General features: G+C 38.3%; 1 protein-coding gene and 1 long non-coding RNA gene across 4 annotated transcripts; both read left to right on the top strand.

The window, feature by feature from the left end:
- Nucleotides 1-566: 566 nt before the first annotated feature.
- Nucleotides 567-9,994, top strand: LOC143303889 (uncharacterized). Of its 3 annotated transcripts, none has more exons than XR_013060574.1 (5): nt 567-824; nt 1,229-1,337; nt 1,680-1,842; nt 2,410-2,631; nt 2,738-9,994. It is a non-coding gene; the product is annotated as an uncharacterized LOC143303889 (long non-coding RNA). The 3 variants fall into 3 exon arrangements; XR_013060575.1 differs by having other exon boundaries at nt 567-836; XR_013060573.1 differs by lacking the exon at nt 567-824 and having other exon boundaries at nt 1,067-1,337.
- Nucleotides 9,995-23,694: 13,700 nt separating this feature from the next.
- On the top strand, nt 23,695-25,521 carry LOC117159296 (uncharacterized). Its single transcript, XM_033339014.2, has 2 exons — nt 23,695-24,856; nt 24,923-25,521. The coding sequence occupies exons 1-2, from the start codon at nt 23,695-23,697 to the stop codon at nt 25,519-25,521; spliced, it is 1,761 nt and encodes a 586-aa protein (XP_033194905.2).

The following is a 25,521-nucleotide window of genomic DNA, read 5'->3' as shown; positions in this document are numbered from 1 at the left end:
TACATGTCTAGAATTGCGATATTTTTATCAGGTGTTAAATACTTAATAAAGATGAATCGCGGAAATAAATATTAATTGTGACGAGTAGTATTTCGTATTAACGTGTCATATACGTCTAAACTTGCGGCACATTGTTCGATAGCTAAGATAATAATTCAACGTTTTCTAGTTTAACTTACTAATTTATATCATTAAAATGAGTATATTCAGAATTCGTTATTATTAAATATTAAAAAGATAAATATTAAAATGAATAAAATAACGAATAAAATGTAATTAAAGTATCTAAGTTGCTGGTAACATGTAACATATGTCTAAATTATGACGTTTGTTCGAATGTAAAAGTACCTATATATGAAAACACCCCGGAAAAGAGTAATTACTAATTGAATAATTTCTAGTAGTGTAAATATATATCTAAGCTAGTGGCATTTGTTTAGATGTTAACTGGTAGATAAAGCACCACGAATTAATAATTAATAAATAAATAGTTACTGGTAACAATATTACAATGATTGATTAAAAACTAGTCATATTGGTATTACGCCATATTCAATGCTCTCAATATAACTAGCGGCTTTCTATAATACCACGTGCTAGTTCCATATCTAGTTTTTAACTCGATATAATATTTACAATTAAACTTTCATACATCAATTAAGTGATTACTTGATTTCTAAGTAATCATCGCTGATTGCTTGTGAATGCAATGTCGATAAACAGTGTTTAGTTTACTAAATTTACAATTTATCACAATGGTGCTACCATTCCATTGTGTGTGGGTTATGGAATATATCAATCTGTATTACTTTTCCATCCATTAAGTAATTATAAATGTATATACAAATACTAGATAAATAAATAACATAGCAAAATAGTATTTTAAATTGTGTATATAACTAATTATTTATTAAATTATGTTATTTTTCTTATATGTTATTTAGTTGAGTATATGTGTCAGCTCACTGTGTTTATCCACAAATAGCTAATCATATAATGTATTGTACATATAATTCAAATTATAAATAAATTAATTAATTAATAACTGATATATAAAACTAAATAAATAATTACAGTAGTTAATTAAATAGGTGGATAAAACAGAATAGATAAAAGTAGATAACAGATAATTAATTTCTTTAATTGTTGCTTAAAATAATTTTTATGGACTATACCCTGTATGTAAGCCTTATAGAAAGTTCATATTCTGTTTCATTTGGTTGCCTAGCCTTTATTATGGAACCACAAAATACATGGAAGTGATTCCATATATCAATGTAACTAAGATAATTATATTCTTGGCGCTTAAGCCCTTTTCAAGGGCTTCACGTTGGGAGGTAAGTATTTGCATTGTACAATGATTAATAAGTTTTTTATTCTTTATAAAGATGACTGCACCGTCTATCAATTTTCTTGTCTAATTATCTTTCTTATACAGGGTCCATTCCGTCCTCCAATCCACTATTGCTGTTTCTTCCAATTATTCTATCTCCTACTTGAGTAACATTTGCACCCTACTGGTTATGCTTCCTACCGTCTTTATTGTGTGCCTTTTTTCACCTCATACATCTTTCCTTACAGCTGTGCTTTAATGTATATTGACATGTTGCCAGTATAAGCTTTTGATGTCCATATTAAGGTCAATCTTTGTGCTTGTTTTAATATTTTTTTATTTTTAGTCATTTTTAGAACCTCAGCCCATATAGGAGAGGTTTATGGTACCACCAATTCCCAGACATTGTAGTACAATTTTCTAACGAGGTTAGTGGGGCTATTTACGTTGACAAGGAATTCTGTCAGCACTCCGACTAATGCATCAACTCTATCGCATACTGTTTCCAGGTACATAGTGTACTTTCTGGTGTTGTCAATTGCTACTTCCAAGTACTTAATAGTCTTATTTGTAGTAATTGACGTATTTATAATATTTACATTATCTTAGATATTCGCATACCAGTCAATAGAATAATCTCTGCTTTTTCTTTCGTAATTTGCAATCCAGCGTTATTACACCAAGTCATAATTTTATTTATGATCATATTTAGTTTATTTTCTATGGTTTCTTCTTTATTGAAGTCCATTAAAATTGCCAAATTGTCTGCAAAGGCTACAGTTCAAAAAATTTTTAGAGTAGCAAATTTATTAAGAAGTCCATTGTACACTAAGTTCCATAATAACTGTCCTGCTATAGAACCTTGTGAGACTCCTGCGTGGACATTACTTTCAAATTCTTTATTTATGCTTTTAATTATAATCTCTCCATCCTTCAGGTGATCAAATAATAATGTCAAGTTTCCTGGAAGTTTTCTTTGCCTGGCTTTGTTAATTAATGTATCCCATCGAAGGATGTGCAAAGCATTTTTAATGTTGACAGCCATCAGGATACATACTAAATTTTTCTTTTTTCAGAAATTTGCAAATTTGCTAACTTGTGTGATGGCATCGACCATGCTCCTACATCTGCGGAAACCATATTGGTTTTTGTGATATGGATCCTGCTTCAATTACTTCTCAATGGAGGATTTAAAAGTATTTTCCCCTACCTTGCTCATTGCAGGTAGGATACTTATGGGGCAATAGAAAGTGAGAAGGAGGGGATCCTTTCCTGATTTTGCTGCCAATACTACTCTGGTAATTTTCCATTTTTTATGTATTTTATCTATTTTATGTATAGTATTAATCATGCTTAGTATGTTGTGAGCTTCGCGCTCAAATAATAATTTAATTGTTGTTTCAGGAACCCCATCTACGCCAACGACCTTTGTAGAATTTAATTGTTAGATGGCATTCGCTAACTCCTCCATTTGGACGGTGACATATACATCGTCGCTTGTTACTTCCTCGTATTTGCCATCCCGTCTCTCTTCTTTGGCAGTTATGTTTATTTTTGTGGTGAAAAGTGTATTTATAATGCTATTAATTTTATTTGAGTTCAAGTTAACTATTGGTTTCTTGTTTTTTAATTTATTTATAATGCTTCTATAGGGTTTACCCCATGGATTCCATTTTAAGGTTGCAACGAATTCCTTCCATGCTCTCTGCTTTTTTGAATTAATATTTTCAGTTTCTTTTTTCTGCTTACATATCTTAGTAAGATCCTCCACATTGCTAACTAAGTTTAATACAGGTTTTTTGGGCAACCTCTCCAATTTATTCACTATTTTTCTAAATGAGGCTATATCCTTGTTCTATCAATAGTTTTCGTTCTTCTTAACCCTTAATGGGAAGACATTTTTCCCTTTGCACTCAAGAGGCGACTTTCAGTCACCACAGCATTCCGTGCTGCAATTCCAGTGGCGAGCGAGAGGCGATAGTCCCTGTTTATGCTAGATTTTGACATCTGCAATTGATGAGAGTGCAACATTGGTTCGTAAATTAGTTCCTTGGCTCTTTGTGTACTTTGTTAGGAAATGTAAAGTGTTAGACTTTAAAATGCAGATAAAATATTTAATCCCATATCCCTCCGAAACTATGGTTCAACTATGGTATGGAAACAACGTCTCCAACGTTAGTTCGGATTCGACGATCATGGCAAAAGTATTATAGTTTAGAAACGCTAAAAAAGTGGTTTTCGGAAGTGAAATTAGCTCAAATGAAGATGAACTTGATTTTGAGCTGTTAAAAATGAGATTAATTATATCAAGAATACATCTTGGTGAATGGTTTATAAGTTATCATACAAAAAAATACAGAAATTAATATTATAAAATTATATTTTCGGCCGAAAAAGTCCTCGAGTGCAAAGGGTTAATAAACCTATCTGGATCAAAGGCCTCTGTCGAAAATTTATAATGACAATTTCTGTTGATTGTCGTATTTTAAAATTCATGTAATGCATAAAGGTAACCTGAAATATTAAAAATTTGTCGGATGTTTATCCTTTTATAAAGCCTAGCTAACCCTAGCTAAGGTTCTACCTCTTTTGTCGGTTTTATCTCCGCCCCACGCTGCTGTTTTTTCATTATAATCGGCAGCAACAATTATTTTTCTTTGTTTTTGATATATCTTTTTAATTAAACTTTCTAGTTTATTAACATATTTGTAATAGTTATCTTTATTGATGTTGGGGAACAATATCTACTCATACAGTCAAATTTTCCTATTCTTATTCCCACCACACCATGTTCTTGAATTATGGTATCTTCACACGGTTATGTGCCATTAAATAACATAACCTATATGGTTGCGTCTCCTTTTGTGTCCTTGTATCAGTACGTCTGTTGTTTATTTGGTTCAGAGTTGATAACAATACTGCTCTGACTTCACAAGCGTATTGGTACATTAAATCCTGCGCCAACTTGCAGCGATTTAAATTGATCTGCAAGATCTCTATCTTTTTGGTCTAATATTCCTCTCCTTCATCGCTCTTCTGTATATAGGGTACGCCAATGACCCAGTGACGTGCCTTTTGTTTGTTGATCCTTGTACACTGTACATGGTGCAGTACGATTCGTTATTGCAATATGCCTTATTGTTGTCCCTACTTCCACATTTCCTGCAGAGCTCCTTTCCTGGGCTGACTTATCTGCACCGGTTTGAAGTGTGTCCAATTTTATGGCACCTAAAACATCTACTGATTTTCGGCAAAATTTTTATATTTGTTATTGTTAACCCCGTTCTGATTTTTAGAGTGTTATAATCAGCAGGTACAGTTGATGTGGGGATAACAACTATGGTCTGTTGCGTTCCCCATAGAGTTCTCCGTAGTGTCTAAATTTATGTCTAAATTTCGACAAATATCGCTACTGAGCTCTTCTTTGCTCGTCAGTGGATCAATGTTTTTTACTTCCAGTAACACCATAGTCTATAGTGGTGTTGGTTGTACCCGGTTTTCTGTAACCGTTTTCATTTTCTCAGATATTTCACTCGCTGGTGCTTTAGCCTGTTGTTTCCTTGAGAGCTTCCTTAGCTCCTATAAGCTTTCTATAGGCTTCGGGTCATTCTCTTTCTCTTTCGACCTCAACGAGTATTGCCTCCGGTCTATTGTGGATTCTTCGCTGACTTCTTGCTTCTCTAATGTCCCTTTTGGGTTGATATTGATATTCTATTTGCACTTTCTATTCGTTAATCTCGCTACTGTTGTCTTCCTTCTGGGTGTCATCTTTTTCGGTGCTCATTTTGATACGTCCGCGTATGCCAACTCTTCTTTCCTTGCTCTTTTCATTAAATTCCTCCTCTTTATCTTCCGCTGGGAAGGTCTGTTTTCTTTTACTGAGTTGGTAGTGTTTTTTCCTTTGTATATCAGTCTTGTGGCGACACTCAACAACAAATACCACCACTCGACACTAACTAGTACCGGACGACGGCAGCGCAGTGGTTACCGCCTTAGGTTACGAACGTTCGGGACCCGGGTTCGGAATCCTGGCGACCGGAGTCCGATTTTTTTCCGTGCATCTAAATTAGAAGAAAAATAGCAGTACCCCAGCAACGACATCTACAGCCAGCAGCTATAAGTATCACGGACAACACAATACGCCTCAGTCTGTATTTAGTAGCTACTATATTCTGTTTTAGGGGGCGACGTTTGGGTTACCACCAGCTCTCTATGAATAACCGTTTCCTTGACCGATGTCCCCTCTTACCCCTCTTTTTTACCCACTTATATGTCTGTTATTTTTAGTGATTGGTTATTTTCGGATCTTTTTTGGATAATAAGTGGAACCTCGTATTTATTTTGTTTGTGTTTAAGATCACTTCGATTAGTGTATTAATTAACACATCCACCTCCACTTGTTTGATGAAGTATTCTATTTCTCTTTTTGATTGCGAGGATCTCCTTTCTTCCTCGTCATCCCTTTTCGTAAGATCTTTTATATTTTTCTGCCTCCCCATAGCCGATATGATTAACCCTTTCCCGTACTTTAGCGAGTCAGCCTCGCGATGAAGATTTTGGCCCAAACATAAATATCGCGAGTCTGACTCGCGACCAGATACTTGGGCCAAACGTAAACATAACAGGCCGAGCTCGCGGACTGTTTTTTTGCCCGTTACGATCGTGACTGAATGTTAGTTCTTGTTTATGAGCATCAGTCTGGTCTGTTTAGCGCGCGTCTACCGCTTGGGTCCGAGTTTCGTCGAACTAAATGGCACGGGAAGGGGTTAATGGTTCCTTAATTCTTTTTGTTTTTACCGCCATTGGGGTGCTATAATCGACTATGTTCGGAATATTCCAAAGGTATGTCGATATCTAATTCACTTTCATCAGCATATTTGTTCTAGTTAACTGGACTTCTCGCCAGGCTTTTTTTGGAATAAAGGGATCGTTAGCTTCCTTTGTTCCTTTTCTTAACAAGGGTAAAATCTTATCCTCCGATACTGTAATGTCCGAAATGATCTGCCGTCTATAAATCGTTTTGTTCCCCCCTGTAGACGTGTCCCTAGTGTAGGATGCTTTAATTAAAGAAAAGTTGTATTCAGCGGTGAAAAAGAATTCATGCTGATTTGCAGCATATCCAAGAAGTCCTTGGACAAAACCTTATACTGTAATATGTTCTACATCGACATATATTGGAAATATTTTTAATAAATCTGAAGATATGGATATTAGCTATCCGTATCTTAAATTTTTTGTAGGATCACACCTCCTAAGTGAATTAGTCAAAAAAGAAAACTCATCGATTAGGCATCATTTGCTTTTTCATTATCAAGCTACGTATTTGATCAAGCTACACTTTGAAGGTTGCAAATAATGTTTACGAAACTGCAAAATGGCTTAATATTATTGGTTTCACGGATTAATATTTCAGTGTTGCGGGAATATAGCGTGTAACAATTCTAGACAGCGCCTTAACTGAGATCGAACTCGATAGAAAAAATTATGAAATCCTCATACGAATTCATATACGAATGGTATACTTGGTACGCACATTTCTTTGTCAACCGAGCTTAACGAGTCGAAGACAAAAACCATTTAAGAAAAGTGGAGCTCTTTATATAGAATTTAGGCATAAACAAATCTATGGTAAAATATAAATGGTCATATAATATACGAACTGCATTACCATGATTAATATTAACATTAGAATGTCATCCCAAGCGATGGAATTTAGATCATTGCGCACGATTTTTCGGAGTAAGCGCCACGTCTGAGATCATATCTGTAGGTTATATAATTGCTAGGTGAAGAGTAAGATGTTAAATCCATGCAAAACTTTACAACCTTTAAAAACCACAGTAAAGTAAAAGAAGATAAGGCAGCTCTTCTAGTCTTATTATCCCTAGCTCAAAATAAATCAAGGCAAAACTTACAATGATTGATTTTTTTTTAAATAAACGACAAAAATTTAGGTTGAGAACTAAGTATTCTAGGAATGTTGCTATATTCGAGTTTGCCTCGGGGTCAATTGATGGAATTTGGTCGTTACATGTGGCATGAAGCAAATTAAAATCATCTAGTATGTACAGTATTATACATACGATCGGGATACAAGTCAACGATTTCAATAACGCCATATGAGATATCGGAATATACAAATGGAGAAGATGTGGGTGGAAAACAAACTGCCGCGAAAGAAGCACATGTTGATCTAAAAAGAATCCTGACAAGGATTATTAATGTGCGTACTTAAGGAACGAAATGAGCTTTTAACAGCAATTAAAACACCACCATCTCTTGAGAAGTTGTTAGTGAGAAAAGATCTTTGACAGTGTTATGGCTCTGCCGTGTGAAAAGGGAATGGGCGTTCCGTCCCGGGACTACCGGTGGACTCGTCAGTAAGGCTATGCCTGGTAGTCCCTACCTTAGACGTAGACCTAGTCTCGCTAGGTGCGGTATTTGTATCGTGCGCCCGTATATTCAACCGCTAGCGAGATAGACAGACTCGTCATCGTAGTAGCCGTCTGGTGTTGGCGCTTGGTACTCGCGGAGCGCCCGGGAGATGTTGCGCCGCGTTGATGCCTCGACCTGTCGGCGTCCTGTTGGTACCGATCCGTCACAGATCTACCACAACGAAATACAGCAAGCAAGTACATACTTGCAGCGAAATACATACTCGCAGCAAGAGTAGCTAAGCTTCTAGGTTAATACATCAGAATGAAACCATGTTTTCATGAGAGCAATCACATCGTACGCACGTGGGGAACAAGCAATTCCACATTACAGCTACTATAACTTTCTATAAAAACCATTACATTTTGGTTATGCACTAATGGATGGAGATGGTGTATTTTGACTTACCAGTAACCGGAAGAATCCTGTGAGGGATCCGAATATATTGGATTGATTTTGACACATCGTTAGTAACCTGCAATTTGGTTTCCACGGTGTCTAGAAACGCACGCTGTTTAATCGTTTGGTGTTGCGAAGCTCTGACTGAACCCTAGTAATTTGATCTGTTTTTCAAAATTAATAAAAGAGTCTCTGACAATTTAAGTGTGACACAAATTGACCTAAGCTTGTCACCAGAAATACTTCTATCAAACCGCGTGATAATAAAGCCAGTGTTGCAAGATTGGAGCTGAATTTTATGTAGACTACCTTTAATAATGGACGTCTCCGTGGAAAAGTATGAAATCTCTTATTTCTTGTCATAACTTGCTCAATAATATTTCCATCAAGATTACTTGTAGTCGATTCAAAATCGCTCATCCTATTCTTATATAAAACCACTCACTTTATCAAGCTGCAGCCTTGTACATCAGATGTAGGTAACACCGGAGCAATAATGGTTACTTGCATGTTACAATCTAGAAGTTTTTCCGACTGTTATAGGTGCAAATAACGGAATAAACAAGACACTTCCGGATATGATGATATCTAACAGAATAGACAAGAGATAGGGCTGCTAACTGGATTGGAATACACCTTGAAGGTGTGTTTCTTAGTAGATGTCTGTTTAGTAGATGTTAGAGAAAAACAATCGCTGGATAGGACACACTAGTAATAAATGGTAAACAAACTGTATATTCATCAGCAGACAGAGACATGATAATAGCAGAGTCGAAACGAGCACAGAAACAATCTGATAAAGTAATACAACTTTTCAAACAGGAAATTTAGGTTATTTATGACAAAATTGAGTAGAGACGCCATAATTGCACACTTGAAAAAGAAATCGATTTGGACATAAATCTGCACAGCAGAAGCTGAAAATATACGAAATTTTGCTATATGAATTCATGCAGTGTATAATATATCAGTGTATAACATGCTGAGACGCCAAGTGATAATAATGCAAATAAAAAGTAAATAATTTTTTAGAATTAATAATTTAATACTACGAGCATCTAAAACTTATTTCTTCTCGGAATGTTTTGCAATAACTTCATTCACTAATTTCTCGAGATCTTCAAATATGACCTCACTACACTCAGAATTGCTAATAGACAACAATAGATTTTATCTGTCTGCTTAAAAACCTATCATGGAAAGAAACACAAACTAATCGATTTCTCTGAGCGGTATAATTTAAGAAAGATTCTATTTCACGTTAAAACATAAGCTACAAAACAAAACTAAAATTACTACGATTTTAAATAGAAAAAAGGTAAAAGAATTAATGGAAGAAGATATAAAAAAGGGTATACGCAAGAGTGGGTTCTTAAGCTAGAGGATGATTTTCTCTGTCCAGTCTACCACGCTTAAGCAGACTCTAACTCAAACCATTCCACAGATCGTTACAACTCGCATCTTAGGATCGCACGTCGAAGAATAACGTAGCTTTACGCTCCCGTAAAAGGCCGGAGTGGGCCTAGCTAAAATTGTTTACGTTACATTATTGTTGTACATAACGAATTAGGTTGTGGAGCTCGATGCGTGAATTATCATAATTCGTTAGTTGAGAAGCCGTGAGAGTGTGCATGTTTATTCCTTTTCTACCTTTCTTTCCTTTCCTTCAAACATATTTCTTCACTCTTGCACTTTATCTATTAATTTTATAATTTATAATGCTATTATTTATAAATTGGTGTATACATAGCGACAATCAAACTTTCGACACAAACTTATATTTTTCACGTTAACTATGGAAATTGTATGATAATGTTGAACAGAAATAATAAGTTTATAGTACAATGTAACTATCGATGAGGTAATATTCAATATCGAGATATATACATATGTGATATACATATCAGAAGATGAAGTTTTCGTAATTAAAAGTTTTGTAATTTTGACCGCAAAAATCGACGCTTCGTTCTGGTCGCGTGTCTCCTTCGTATCGCAGGATGTTTAACGTAAATGCTGATTTGAGTTCGGACCAGAAACTCCTCATACAAAATGAAATGTGTTATTAACAGAAAGAAAGGATATACCTAATATTAACATTAATGTTCACTTTTGAGAAATACATCAAGAAATACTCATGGTAAGGTTTCCCCACAATGTCGTGCTTTACAATAGTATTTTATAAAAGAAATTTTGTTTTAACAATTGTTATTAAACAGGTTTTGGAGTTTGATATTTAATTGATTCACACAGATTCAATTTTTATGTTCTGTATTTCACCACCATGTACAGCCGTATGAACACATCGGATGCACTTAGATAATTAACACGTGGTCGACACCTAAAACAAAGGAGCGTCGTTAGAAGTCGTACCAACTTAGCATGTAAGAACTAGTAATCATACCAACCTAACATTCCCTCAACAACAACGGCTTTCCTTATGAACAATTCCAACCCAGTTACATACGTACAAATTATTACAGATTATATAAAATCTCATATGAACTGACTGACGTGCAACGACGGATATAGAAAGCGCAACGTTTTTACAAAATTCAAGCCAGTATCAAATGTGATTCGAAATTATCTTCGCGGGAATCCGATGGAGGATTCCGAGGAATCTTGAATGGAGAGGAGAATCCGGAACTCCAGAACGTTTTAGCATTATCGAATCACACGAGAGGCATTGGTTTACTTTAAGCAATCTTAAGGGTATCTATTATGCGTTAAGTTAAGACCACGACGATTCCAAGGAGGGAATGCTTGTTTTGAACAACAGATTCGTGTCACCAATGCGATAAACTATGTTATAAACCCCAAAGACCGTTGCTGTTCTCGATTAGGGTTTTCTCAGTATATCAAAAACGCAGTCAAAGTGTATTTAAGCTGATGAAAGAAAAAAAGCAAAATTTTGTTCCGGACGTAACACTTTTCTTTAAAACGAGGGAGGTGAAGACAGGCGATCGCTTCACGTGTTCAAAGCTTCATATTCTTTTGCAATATTTTTCGACTGTGCGGAGATACGTTGATTTGAATATTTTAATGACTAAATTTAACTTTTAGCGATAAAAAATTATTGACTTCTTTTTATGTACATAATAATAATATATTGATAATATTCGAGGAATAGAATTCAAAAATACTAGTTTAGAGTTTAGGAATCCATCAGTTAAAAAATGCTAGGAATTTTAGCATAGATTATCGTCTAGCGTGAGTTCTTCTTATTCATGGAAAGCCAAATGTATTGCTAGAAGACCAACTTAACTGTTGACTTGTTAGACGTATGGGAAAGATTGCGTTGAAAACCTGCTTTCTGAATTCCATAGTGGGATCAGATCTGATGTCGTCCGTTGAGATATCGCACAAGATGTTAAAATGAGTTTCTTCAATTTCACAAAAAAGTTGGTGTTCTTGCATAATTGGGCGAACTCCTCATCCGTTATCTACGACCTAGAGACTGAGGCGAAATCGGATCACATCGATGAGAGGCAGCGCGTCGGCGACACAGGGAAGCCATTGATGTGCTCGATAACAGTGGAATTTTGAGGAATATTGGGCTATGAAACTCAGGATTCGACTTTCTTCATCTTCTGCTTGAAGGCGAAGGCAAAAGACTTGTGATCAGTACGTAGCGCCAGGAAAGATATGCAGCTGCCCACACAACAGTGAGCAAGAACTGTCGCGTTAGTGAAGGCTGCTTCCGAAGCTGCATCCCAATGGACTGATCACTTGTCGTGTTTCTTGGCATCTTTTAGAATGAGATAAAGTGGCACTTGAGTCTATGAGACAATTGCGTATTTGATACAGACGATAGTTGAGCGCAACTAGGGAACGACGGAGCACCTGCAACGTCGGAGCTTTCTTGAAATCCAGAATTGCTTTGACCTTGATAAATAGGAGCTCGAAACTTTGCGCTAAGACCTCGTAGCCCAGGAATTCCATTACATCCGCAAGAAAGTTGCAATTTTATACGTTGATATGCAACTTGTACTCGCTGAAAAGACCGTCTGTAGATGTCCTCAATGCTCATTTTGGATGGCCTAGACGATGAGAATGTCTTCTATATAAGCCTGAACGAAGTCTAGGCTGGAGAGCGCTTGATGGTTTTGATCATTTTTGATTTTTAAAATCTGTTACGTCCGGTGACTCTTTACGTAAACCATAATCCATGCCTCGATCGAGGCGGCCACTATCTGTGCAAATATAATTAGTCCGACCGCAATAATCCTAAGGAACTGTCATAAAACTAAGCATTTGTATTTTACCATTAAGACCGTTAATTGGTATAAAACACATTCAAGTCAAGAGGTTCCTTATGGTTATTGTCCAACCAGATAAAAAATGAGAAGGTCGGGTTTTTCCCATGTTCCACGGTCATTTCTACCCTCAAGCGACCGGTGGTGGGATGACCAACGCCCAGCAATAGTTTTCCTCTGCGACAGCATCGTCACCGAACTTCACTGATTTGTCATCCTTAGATCAGTCAACATCTCTTGATTGGTTTTCCATCTTTAGATCAGTCAACATCGCTTAACTGGTCTACCACCTTTAGATCAGTCATCTATTTAACTTATATCCATACGCACCGTGCGTAACTGTCTACGTCTATAAAGTTGTTGGAACAATGTGTATATTGTAACCTGTTACTTCAGTGTTATAATCAGTTCAACCACCTCTATTATCCTAAACGAAATAGGGTATGGATTATTTCGTGGCGTCAATTATCTAATCGTAACGGGAATTTACGACTCCCGTTAGCGCGCTTCCTTGCGATCACGAGGACGGTCGAACAAGGCCATTTAAACGCATCTTTAAGACCAACGATCATGCATAGGAATTTAAATAATCCGAACTGCGTGTTTATTGCCGTCTTCGGCACATCCTGCTTTATGACTAGAATTTTATTGATCACCTTGATTAGATCAAGAGTTGAAGAGATCTTATCGTGAAGCACCTTACAGATGTGATACTGGATAAGATTGAGTATTGAAACACCCATAGTTTCTATAGGGGCACCAGTTTACGATGCCAGTTAGAATCGCGCGTAGTGCTTTACCGGACGTGAATAGAAGACGGTTGAATAAATTATTCTTTGACACTTTACTTAGTCTTTATTGTTTGCCCGGAGGCTATTAAAGCATCAGTAAGAGAACACCAAGATCAATTAAGAGAAATAAGGCAAGGATTAACCGAAAACGTGCAAAATTATAACATTAGATTTCGACTATACGTGGGCTCTGTGACTGACTATGTAAGAGGCCTTCGTTCAGAAATAGGACAAGAGGTATTGGCTAATCCCCCCCCCCCAAACATCATCGACGCAGAAACAGAAACAATGGACGTGGAAAGATACTTCCGCGAAGACAACGCTCGCAGACGGATGACGCGATAAACAACCGCTCCGCCATCTTATCGTAACCAGACGTCTCAACCAGTAGGTAACCGCTTCACGATTACGAACACAAACACAATCAATTCACACAAAACATTCAATCAAGAATGAATAATTTTACAAAGCTTGAGAACCGACCATTAAACGAAAGGACACAAACGAAATGTTTCAAATGCAATCGATTGGGACATCTTGCCAATCAATGCCAGAATTTTCGAATACCGCCTCGAACAATGGCCCCTCCAGGAATAAACCATATTCAAAAACAATCAGAATTAACAATGCTATCGCAGGAAGATTACCCACAATACGACTACAATTACCAGGACGACCAGGATTGCGATTTCTCGTTGACTCGGGAGCAGGAATCAACTTGCTTAAACGAGGATGCTACCCAGGAAGAACAATAATACCAGACACAAAGAAATTCTCCATGGGACATTCCAAATACGAAACCAATTCCAAAATTATACTAAATTTATTCAACAAAGAGATAGAATTTTCCTTAGTAGATGATAATTTCCCTATTATAGAAGACGGCATATTAGGCTTACCCGGTTTAAATCAATATCGATTCGAACTCTCCAATAAAACATTGAAATTAGATAATAAACGCCCTTCTGCTGCAGCAAGAACCAATCCTCGTACCAGGAGAAACCGTTCAAGAAATTGTATACCTTGAAGGAAAGCCAATGCCAATACGCTTTATTAATGATGGTAAGTCCTCAGTTCAAATTTCTTACATCATTGAAAATACAAACCCTGTAGATCAAATCAAAAAATACAAATCTTTGATTCGACTATCGCACATAGAAAAGCCTCTTCGGGAACTTATGGAAAAGATTCTTCTCTATTACATGGACGTATTTAATTTAGACAGCGAAACATTATCATGTACATCTCTTGCCAAACATTCCGTTACGTTAAAAGAAAATAAGATCATCAACGTAAAATTCTACCGTCCTCCCGAACATTATAAAACCGAAATAAATAAACAGATGACTGAAATGTTAAACAAAAGGATTATAGAACCCTCTGACTCTCCCTATAACTCTCCTGTCTAGGTCGTTCCAAAGAAAATCGATACATCAGGGAAACAAAAGTGGCGAATAGTAATTAATTGTAGAAAGTTAAACGAACTAACAGAGCAAGACGCATATCCACCACCTGACATTGGCGATATACGCTCACAACTAGGAAACGTAAAATATTTCTCCGCTTTAGACTTATCCTCAGGATTCCCCCAAATACCCATGGACGAGAATTCAAAGAAATACACACCACAAAAACATTGTCAAATTGTTATCTATAAAATCAAAGGCTTTAGCTTTATCTCGTTAAAACTTAGTAATCGCTACATAGCCATACCCGAAAAACCAACGCAAATTAATGTTATATGTAGAAAGGAACATCAAGCCATAACTATAGAAAACAACTCATTATTATATTATACTGTTATAACTCTGAAACTTGCGAATGATTATATGATCACGAACACATGCGAATAGGAGAAGAAAAAACCAATATAACTTACAAAACAAATCTCAAAACTATAGTTTTACCCTTAAATGACAGTCTAAAAGAAATCCTAACAAAAATTGAAAACGCTCCAGAAATCATTAATAATGTACAATCTCTTACAATGTACTTGTAATGTATAATAAACTCTCTTGATTATGAACATAGAATTAGAAGTTTTAAGAAATGGGAACTAAGTGCCTTACAAATTATTAGTTATATTGCTTTAGCATTACTAAGAATATATATGTCGGGTTTACATTAGAATTAGGGTTAGGGGCGTGAAACGAATCTTCGTTTGGGTTACACGTTTTCGTTATGCAATAGAGAAGACATTGACTAGTGCAAATACGATTCTCATAGAACTGGACAATTAACCGTGGTAATTAGATACTCGAGAAACTAATGACAATGATCCTAGGTTCAATAACGAATCCGCGGTCGACGGGATGATAGATGAACGTGCTCACAAAATCTAAGTCGGAAGCGTAATATTCACTGGTCGTAAGGCGTTACTCTTTTCGTCGATGAGATCGCAAGAAGGAATGAATTTCCGTCCTGATGATACCACAGAGGAAAACTATGGACACGAGATCATCGGATTCGTGGAGAAAAGCCTACGTCCGAAAAGTAAGGGAAATTGATGTTGCTGCTAATTGGTCAATCTCCATATCGGTGGTTAGAAAAAGATGCTAGCCGCCCTCGAGGGAAAGTTGCTAGTGGGAGACGCCGCTCGTTGAAAAATATGTCTCCCCTATTTTCCCGTAATTGGGGCAAAGACTGTCTGTTTGAAGGACTATAGGTAACTAGATCTTAGTGTTTATAACGGCCCTCGGGCTAGCTGATCACGTACTATGGAGACGCGTCGGCATCTGGTAACCATCATACCCGAAGAATAGGATCTGCGTGTGGCGAGCCACGGGACAGAAACCGTTGGAATGTTTACTGTCGCGTGCCGCTACAAATATTTCTTTTAAGGAGAGCTATAGAATTACTCCATACCTTTGTTAGACGGAAGGTTCGTCCCGTTGACCGCGGCTACGTTCGGTGACTGATTGTCGCCTTGAGCCCAAGCTCATTGTCACAAATCTCAAACAAATACAATTGGGTAGAATGACGGCAAATTGTGTAATTACAACTGTAGATTTTAATTACAATTTTTATGGATTTTCCCGAAGTTTCAGAGGGGAGGCGCCGGTGTCCTCTTATCTCCGACATATATATTCTATTTGCATACATATGCAACAAGGATGGAGGGTATATATACCTCATATATGTCGGAGCGGACATTAGAATTAGGGTTAGGGGCGTGAAACGAATCTTCGTTTGGGTTACACGTTGTCGTTATGCAATAGAGAAGACATTGACTAGTGCAAATACGATTATTATAGAGCCGGACAAGTAACCATGGTAGTTAGGCACTCGAGAAACTAATGACAATGATCCTAGGTTCAATAACGAATCCGCGGTCGACGGGATGATAGATGAACGTACTCACAAAATCTAAGTCGGATGCGTGATATTCACTGGTCGTAAAGGGTTACTCCTTTCATCAGTGAGATCGCGAACGAGAATGCCTTTCTCGTCCCGATGATGCCACAGAGGAAAACTATAATGGGGCGTGTCTAAGGATACGGGATCATCGGATTCGTCGAGAAAAGCCTTCGTTCAGAAAGTAAGGGAAATTGACGTTGCTGCTAATTGGTCAATCTCCATATCGGTGGTTAGAAAAAGATGCTAGCCGCCTTCGAGGGAAAGTTGCTAGTGGGAGACGCCGCTCGTTGAAAAATATGTCTCCCCTATCTTCCCGTAGTTGGGACAAAGACTGTTTGTCTGTTTGAAGGACTTTAGTTAACTAAACCTTAAGATTTATAACGGGCCCTCGGGCTAGCTGAACATCCGGAGACGCATCGACATCTGGCAATCCTCTTGCTCGAAGAATAGGGTCTGCGTGTGGCAAGCCACGGGACAGAAATCGTTGGAATGTTTACTGTTGCGTGCCGCCACAAATATTTCTTTTAAGGAGAACTATAGAATTACTCCATACCTTTGTTAGACAAAGCGTTCATCCCGTGACCGCGGCTACGTTCGGCGACTGGCTGTCGCCTCGAGTCCAAGCTCATTATCACAACTCGCTAACAATTACAATCGGATTGAATAACTACAATTGTTTAATTACAGCTATAGTAGACTCTAGATTACAATGTTGCGGGATTATCCAAAATTCCAAAGGCTCCGGTGTTCTTTCATCTCCGACATGTATATGTAAATGTTTATATTTTCTTTATGGTTAGGTTATTAATTGGTTTTGTAAATTTTTTGTATTTCATGTATTCCATATTTGTTATTAAAGTTTGTATTCCTATTGTCCCATTCCTTTTCCTTCCTTGTTGATGTCTCTTAGTCAATTTTTCGAATCGCGAGTCGCTTTAGATTGATTAGTTTTTCGGGTTGAATTGTCGAATCATAGGTTATATAATATTTTAGTATTACGTTGTATAGTAAAGAGTCGTAGTTTATTAATTACTTTGTTGAAATCGCGAGTTGCTTCGGATTAATTGGTTTGTCGGGTCAAGTTGTCGAGTCCTAGGTTGTTTCTTGATCGAATATTACGTTGTATAATATTATATAGTATCGAGTCCCAGTTTATTAATTGGTCCATGTTTCTAATGTTTCGTTTATTTTACTTGCTATTATGCTTGCTTGCTAATCGTTCTTTGTTCCTGATTAATTTGATCGGTTGGCGGCTTGCTCGGGTTGTTAGTTGGCACAGGTTATATTGCATTCTCTATTTGTTAGTCTATTAGTCGCCCTTATTTAATACCATTTCTACGTGTGTCTACATCTAGTTAACCTATCATTAAAGTGTAGCGGCACGCGAGCAGGACAATTCAAATTCTGTTGTTGTTCTGTTTCGGAGTATCATGACCGTTAGATCACAGGTATTCTAAGGAGTAATGAACTCCGAGCAAAACAATGTCGCCGCTACTTTCAACGGTCAAACGCAGTCAAGTTCAAATTTTCCGACTGTCCCCCGACCAGTATAAATAAACAGACGAAATGACGAGCATGAAGTTCATCGATCGCAGCAGAAGCATTCGGACGCATAAGAAGTATCTACGGAGTTTCTCGAAGATAACGCGTATTTATTTCATGAGATATATCGTACCTGGACTTGTGATTTGTGTTGGATTAATTTCCATACACGAAATGTATATTTAACAAATTAACAGTTTGTCTATTTTATTTCGTGATATTCGAAAAGATCTATCCTCCACAAAAGTGTTCTTATAATCGTTATACCTTGCACTCACCTTGCGTGTTCGAATCGCCACTCGCGCTATTTGCATGTGTAGTTTTCAATTTTCGTTACGGCACATGCGGAGCGCGGGACGTGACAACGAATTTCCATTTTACATGATTCGCACCAGCTTAATCACAGATACATTCCACCGAAATTAACATTCTAATAAAGAGACGCTCTACTTCAAACAGCAATTTTCCTGCGCATTACATTTTCTAAATATTGTGATATAGTACACGCCATCATAGCATAAATCCCGTCCTACGTCACATCCGAATATTTTAGCACAATTCAGCTGACAATCATTGGCAAATTATAAGCTTGGTGTATCTGGGTATGTGTACACTGTATTATTTAAATTTCCCAATGTTCTGTCTTATATTTCTATTAAGCTCTTGAACCATCTCTTAAATCCTTTTGTTTCGCGAGGAGTGGAAAGTGCTTTACACATACCCAGCAACCCCCACTGTTGGACTCGGCTAGTTGGCACGACCATACTCGCTAAAATCCCTGGTATGGTATGTACAAGAGGAACCAACCGCGGAACCGCCATAGATATTACCTCGGAATTGGCTTTGTTATTTACTTGTACATAATGTATATCCTCGCTTAAAAGATAGCTCACGTGTGCTATATTTAATTTCTCAATGACGCGTGTAAAGTTTTTCGTCTGTAAGGCATAATATCGAAATATTATGAGCTCAGAATATGCGGTTCGTTGACAATAATAAAAACTATTATGAGATTTAATGTGTAACAAAAAGAAATGTTTTATTTTAAGAACGAAATGATAGTACACTCTGTTAATACGTTTAGAAATTGCTCAGTAGTTCATGATCTATCAACGAGTAAAGAGTACAGTAGAATATTATATAAATTTGTAAATATGGGACGCGGAAAAAACGAGTCTGAAAAAAAGCAAATTTTTCAACTAAAACAGCAACAGTTATGAGTAGCAAAAATATCGAAAGTAATAAGGAGTCGTATAGTAATACGCAATTTCTTAAAAAATGTTGAAGATTATGGCAAAAAGAAAAGTACTGGTCAGCCATCATCGTTATCCGATCATAATAAGCGAGTAATTTTGCGCGTAGCTTTTAACTCGCAGTTAACGCAAACAATTAACGAAGCAAATAATGAAAAAATCTAGTGTCAGTTTCAGTGTTTCAAAGAAAGAATGCATTGGACAAGAAAAGGAGAAGGGTACTATTTTCAGACGAAAAAAGGTTCAACTTGCATGGTTCTGATGGGTTCCAATATTATTTTCACGACATAAGAAAAGAGACAATGTCGGCAATTCGACGACAAATGGGAGGAGGCAGTGTCACGACCGGCATACTTCAAATCCGATGGACTGACGATGGAGATAAAGATGTGGCGGCACTCGGCGACAACGTATATCGCTGAAGTAATGAACCATCAACATCCCAACGGTCCTTCCACCGAAGGTTCTAGAAGAAAGAGCACGTGGCAACGGTCGCGGACGCCTAGCAAATGCGTGGACGGTGGGGATGTTGAGGGATGACAAAAGAAAGTAATCGCGAGTGACAAAACGTCCAAGCGGAAAACAATAACGGTATGACATCAATCACATCTTAATATACACCGCAGATAAGACATCGACCCCCGACCTTCGGACTCTCTTGCACATCATCCCCAAACCAAAACTTATATAAGCCGAGACTTCAGCCAGCTCGGGCAGTTCTTGTTCAACCTTTCTCTGATTCGATATCATTCTACTTCTGCAAAACCAATGTATTTATAATAAAGTTCGATAAAAGAAAGGTAATAGTTGGGTTACGATTCAACCTTCTTTTCTTTTATAATCTAAGTCTCAAGTTTACGTGACAATCGGCATGTGGTCACGACAGAGGAAGAGAAGACAAAGGCCATACGAGCAGGAGACGCGGAAATTTCCATCGTCAACAAACAGCAGGCACGTGCAAGCAGAGCAACTGAGGAGCAGGTACATGGATAGCAAAGGCGCGCGTAGCACACAGCAGCGAGGGAGACAGGTTAGGTGATGACGAAATAGTTTGGCTGTTAGACAGCGGTTGTAACGATTACATAATAAATAACGTAAACTATTTTGATAAATGTATTGATCTTAAAAAACCAGTAAATATGCACTTAGGAGATAATAAACCGGTAAAAGCAACAAAAGTTGGAAATGTCATAAGTTATCTTGACGTATTTGGAAGACATAATGAAATAAATATGAATAAAGTTTATAAATAAATAAAGAATTTGATTAGTTTAAAAAAATTAACGGATAATAATAATACGGTTATTTTAAAAGGAAACATTGCGAAAGTGATAAATCGGAATAATAGACTTACAGCAATAGTGTTCAGAATAGTATAAAATAGTACAAAATAGTATGAAAAGTATATTGAAAAGGAAGGAGCACTTAGTAAACAGTGCCGAAAGTAATATTATGAGTCAAAAGGAAAGATGACATAGAACGCTAGGGCACATAAATTTTAGATACTTGAATATTTTGGTAAATAGTAGCTAGTGACGGGTATACCAAATGAATTTGAAAAGGAATTTGTGAAATGTGAAACGTGTATAGAAAATAAAATGCGTAATTTACCATCGAACTAAGGCTAGAGAGATAATGGAAATTATTCATACGGACATGTGTGGTCCCTTTGAAACTACCGGAGTAAATGGAGAAAAATATTTCATTTGATTTATTGCTGATTGTAGTAAATGAAATGAAATCCTAGTTTCAATAACGAATCCGCGGTCAACGGGATAACAAAATGCGCTTTCTTCCAAAGTCCAAGTTTTACTCGACTTGCTTGGCTACGGTACAAATATTACTAAACTAACTCTTTGTTAAAACGTGGAATATTCACCGGGCGTAAAGACGCTAAGTAACTTGCTAATACGACCTCACGAGAGAACGACTTTCCGTCACGATGATGCTGCAGAGGAAAACTATTGTTCGGAATTTCAGGTGGCCGTCCGTTTATGGCACGGACAGGCCCATTCCTCTCGAATTACATGTCATTACGCGTACAGGCCAGAAAGAACCCAGGAAAAGACCAGCTGGAAGGGCACGGCGGGGAGAAGAAATCCACTGCGGGAGGAGAGAATCAGGCAGGAGGAACGGGAGAGTTCAGCTTCAACCATCGGACAGTACAGACATAGGACGACAAAGTCCCAACTTCGTTCGGTTAAGTGCTACAACGAATACAAATAAAGTGCTGTCAAAATCTAACACTCGAGTTATTCCATCTCCTCCACCTTGAACGTTAAGTCATTCGAGGTACGCGATATCGACCGATCGATTTGACCTGACCGGTTGCTCTTTGCTGTAGTACGCAACATATTGGTCCTTCGAGCCGAATCCGGTGCCGTTGGAGGAAACCTCAGTCCGGAGAAAATCAAGAGTGTTAGATAAAGCACATTTAAGTGAGTGCCACCTTCGACGAGAAGTACACAGCTAAACATACCGCTGCACAGCGAAGAGCAGCAGACACAACGTTCATTCGACTGAACATCCAAACGTAAGTAATATATTTGTGGAGTCACCTCTCCTCTCATACACAGCGTAAAAGTATCGAACTACACATATACCATGGCGCCCAATCAGGAGGAACGCATGAAGCAATTAAAGCAGAAACGGGTAGCATTCACTGAAGAATTAGCTAATGTTCAAGAGTTACTTGATAATTACGAGGAAGGAGGGTCAGTAACCTTCATGCAATACCGTTTGAACGACTTCGAAACAGAGTATGCCACATATAGTAAAAATCAGAACGAACTAGACGATACAGACGATGGTCAAGCACGAAGTGAACGCATGGCCATAAGGTATACATTCTTGCGATGCAAAGCAGACATTGCGGACTTAGTTGAGAGAGTTACGAGACAGAACAGACAACCAACTGACAGAAATATGATGAACACACCGAGCACATCATATGCAGATCTAATCGCGAATGAAGCTGCTTTACCCAAAATTCAAATACCTACATTTTCAGGAGCCTACGAAGATTGGCCCGGGTTCGCGGATCAATTCCGTTGCACGATTCACGATAATTCCCGAATCGATGCCTGTAAGAAATTAATATATCTCCGCTTTTGCCTAACGCAGGAAGCGGCTGACGCAGTAGCATCGTCGTCAAATACAGTTCGTAATTACCCGGTCGCCGGGGAAATTTTAGAGAGACTATATAACCAGCCTGCCAAGATCGTATACAATCATTTAAAGGCATTGTTCGAGGTATCACCTCTACAACGTCCATCGCATCAGGGCATAAAAACTTATGTTAACAGACTAGAAACGCACTATAAGGCGTTGCAAGCACTCAATCAGCCCACAGCGGATACAGTATTATTATATTTGTTTACGTCCAAACTAGATACCGATACACAGCCACGATGGAAGGAATGAATAGATGACAAACCTTTTCCCACCGTAGGAGAATTATTCCAGTTTTTGCACAGTCGCGCCAATGCCTTAGAACCGATGAATTTTACACATCATGCGCAACCACGCCCTACAACCCGCACGTATAGTACACGTGTTAAGAGCCAAGACAATGTACGTAAGATAACGCCGAACCAGACCTATCTCGCCCAGCCCCCAAGCGTTTGCAACTTTTGTAACGGACCTCACGTAGTGCGTAATTCTAAAAAGTTCGGATTACTGTCAGTTCCGGAGAGAATAAAACACGTCAGAGACAAAAATCTCTGTTCCAACTGTCTGCGGGACAATCATTCTGTGGACGACTGTACCTTGTGGAACTGCATAGTATGTCGTAAAAAACATCACACTCTTCTACATGCTGATAGAGAGAACTCAAGACAGCCATACAGATTAATTTAGCATGTCGCTTACCAGGTATGTTACCGGATATCATTTTATCCACAGCGGTCATAAATATCAATGATCAAACTGGGAAACCGCAAAAATGCAGAGTCCTACTGGACTCCTGCTCCCAGGCACATTTCCTGACAACCGATGCATGTAAGCGACTAGCGTTACCCATTAAACGAGTCAATGTACCTCCCTGTGGTGCGAACCATAGGACTTCGCACATCAGTCGAATGACTCGAACCAAGGTTCATTCACGAATTAGCGACTACACAGCAGACTTTTCTGCTTGTCGACAACGTCTCGCAAGCAGTGCCATCAGAAAATATTGATAGAAACGATTTAGAGATACCAGGCGAAATTCCATTAGCCGATCCACAGTTCCACCGAGGTAGTGGTAGACGGCTGAGGTAGACGGTCTTATTGGAGCACAACTCTTTTGGGACCTCCTTCACGAAGGAAGACTCGATTTATCAAACAAAAACATGCAGTTGCGAAATACAGCATTAGGTTGGATCGTCACGGGCGATACAGGCACAAGGAAGCAACCATCCAAAGCAACTTTCAATGCGACACTGAAGGCTCTTCACGAAGAAGTGAACAAATTCTGGAACGTGGAAGAGGTCTCCTCAAATAAAATTTTATCTCCAGAGGAACAAGCCTGTGAAATGCATTATACGACTCACACCACTCGAGAGTCAACTAGACGATACAATGTCCGCTTGCCATTTAAAACCAAGAGCTCTCAGCTAGGTGACACATACGGGTTAGCTCTAAAGAGGTTTCTTTCATTAGCGCGTTCGCTCCGTAAGAAACCTACATACGGAGCACAATACCAAGAATTTTTGAGCGAATATAAACAGTTGGGTCACATGTTTGAGATTCCGAATTATCCGGGAGATGGCTGTTATGTATCTCATCACGCAGTCATCAAGGCGGACAGTGTCCCGAAGGTGCGCGTCGTCTTCGATGCTTCTGCCCGATCATCATCAGGAAAATCATTAAATGATTTGTTAATAATAGGCCCTACCATCCAAGACGATTTATTCGCCTTGATTATAAGATTCCGGACATACAAATACGTATTCGCTGCCGATATAGCGAAAATGTACCGGCAAATAAACATTCACCCGGAGGATCGGAGGTATCATAAAATTCTTTGGAGGGAAAACATAAACGACCCAATAAAAACATACCAACTAAATACAGTGACATACGATACCGCATCCGCACCATACCTGGCAATACGTACACTACAGCAGCTAGCACAAGACGAAGAACAGAATTATCCGATAGGGGCACGGGCTTTGAAACGGGATTTTTATGTCGACGATCTGTTAACCGGGGAAAACACTCTCGAGAAGGCAACATTGCTACGGGATGAACTCATTAACATAACCATGAAAGGAGGATTCGAGCTCAGACAGTGGGTATCAAACGAACCAAATTTAATAGAGTCTATACGCATGACATCAGATGCTTCGGAACACCTCTTGCTAGATGACAAAGACAGCAAGAAGACATTGGGACTACAGTGGAAAGCTACGCAAGATACTCTAGGCTATTCCTTAAAACAAGAAGCAAAGGTGCACAAGATAACAAAACGGACAATACTCTCGAGAGTATCTGAACTATTCAACCCATTAGGTTTACTAGGACCGGTAATAGTCCAGGCAAAATTGATATTGCAAGAGTTGTGTTAATGTCAAGTAGCTTGGGACGATGCTGTACCACACAACATTCGGGTAGCATGGGTAAAATTCCAAGAGCAGCTACGGAAAATTCATCAAGTTACCATTCTTAGACGGGTCACTATAGAGAACAGTATCAGGTTACAACTACACGGATTCGCCGATGCCAGTGAGCGAGCATACGGAGCATGCATTTATTTCCATAGCACAGACTTCCAAGACAAGCATTGGAGCCATTTATTATGCTCAAAGTCCAGAGTAGCGCCGCTGAAAACGCAATCCTTACCCAGATTGGAGCTATGCGCGGCAGTGTTGCTCATCCAGATATTCAGCAGCGTCACCAAGGCAGTTCAACCAAGCATCTTTTGGTCAGATTCAACAATAGTATTACATGGGATAAACACTCCACCTCACTCGCTTAAACCGTTTATTGCAAATAGGGTCACCGAAATTCTTCAAAGCAGTAACGTAACTCAGTGGCGACATGTACCATCAAGCGACAATGCGGACATCTTATCTCGAAGAGGGAACATGGAAGACCTTGTACACCATAATATGTTATATCGTGGTTCGCATTGGTTAACTCAAGCCGAAACCACATGGCCTGCTGATGAATTATAG

The sequence above is a fragment of the Bombus vancouverensis genome, chromosome 17, assembly GCF_051014615.1.
Source record: "Bombus vancouverensis nearcticus chromosome 17, iyBomVanc1_principal, whole genome shotgun sequence".
NCBI classification, from domain to species: Eukaryota; Metazoa; Arthropoda; class Insecta; order Hymenoptera; family Apidae; genus Bombus; species Bombus vancouverensis.
The sequence above is the reverse complement of the archived record's forward strand: the minus strand, read 5'-3'. Positions and strand labels throughout refer to the sequence as shown.

Bases quoted from the DNA above. Each gene is read 5' to 3' on its own strand.
- LOC117159296 (XM_033339014.2), top strand. From the start codon at position 23,695: ATGCAGTTGCGAAATACAGCATTAGGTTGGATCGTCACGGGCGATACA. The intron at 24,857-24,922 runs GTTTACTAGGAC...AATGTCAAGTAG, and splicing joins TGAACTATTCAACCCATTAG to CTTGGGACGATGCTGTACCA.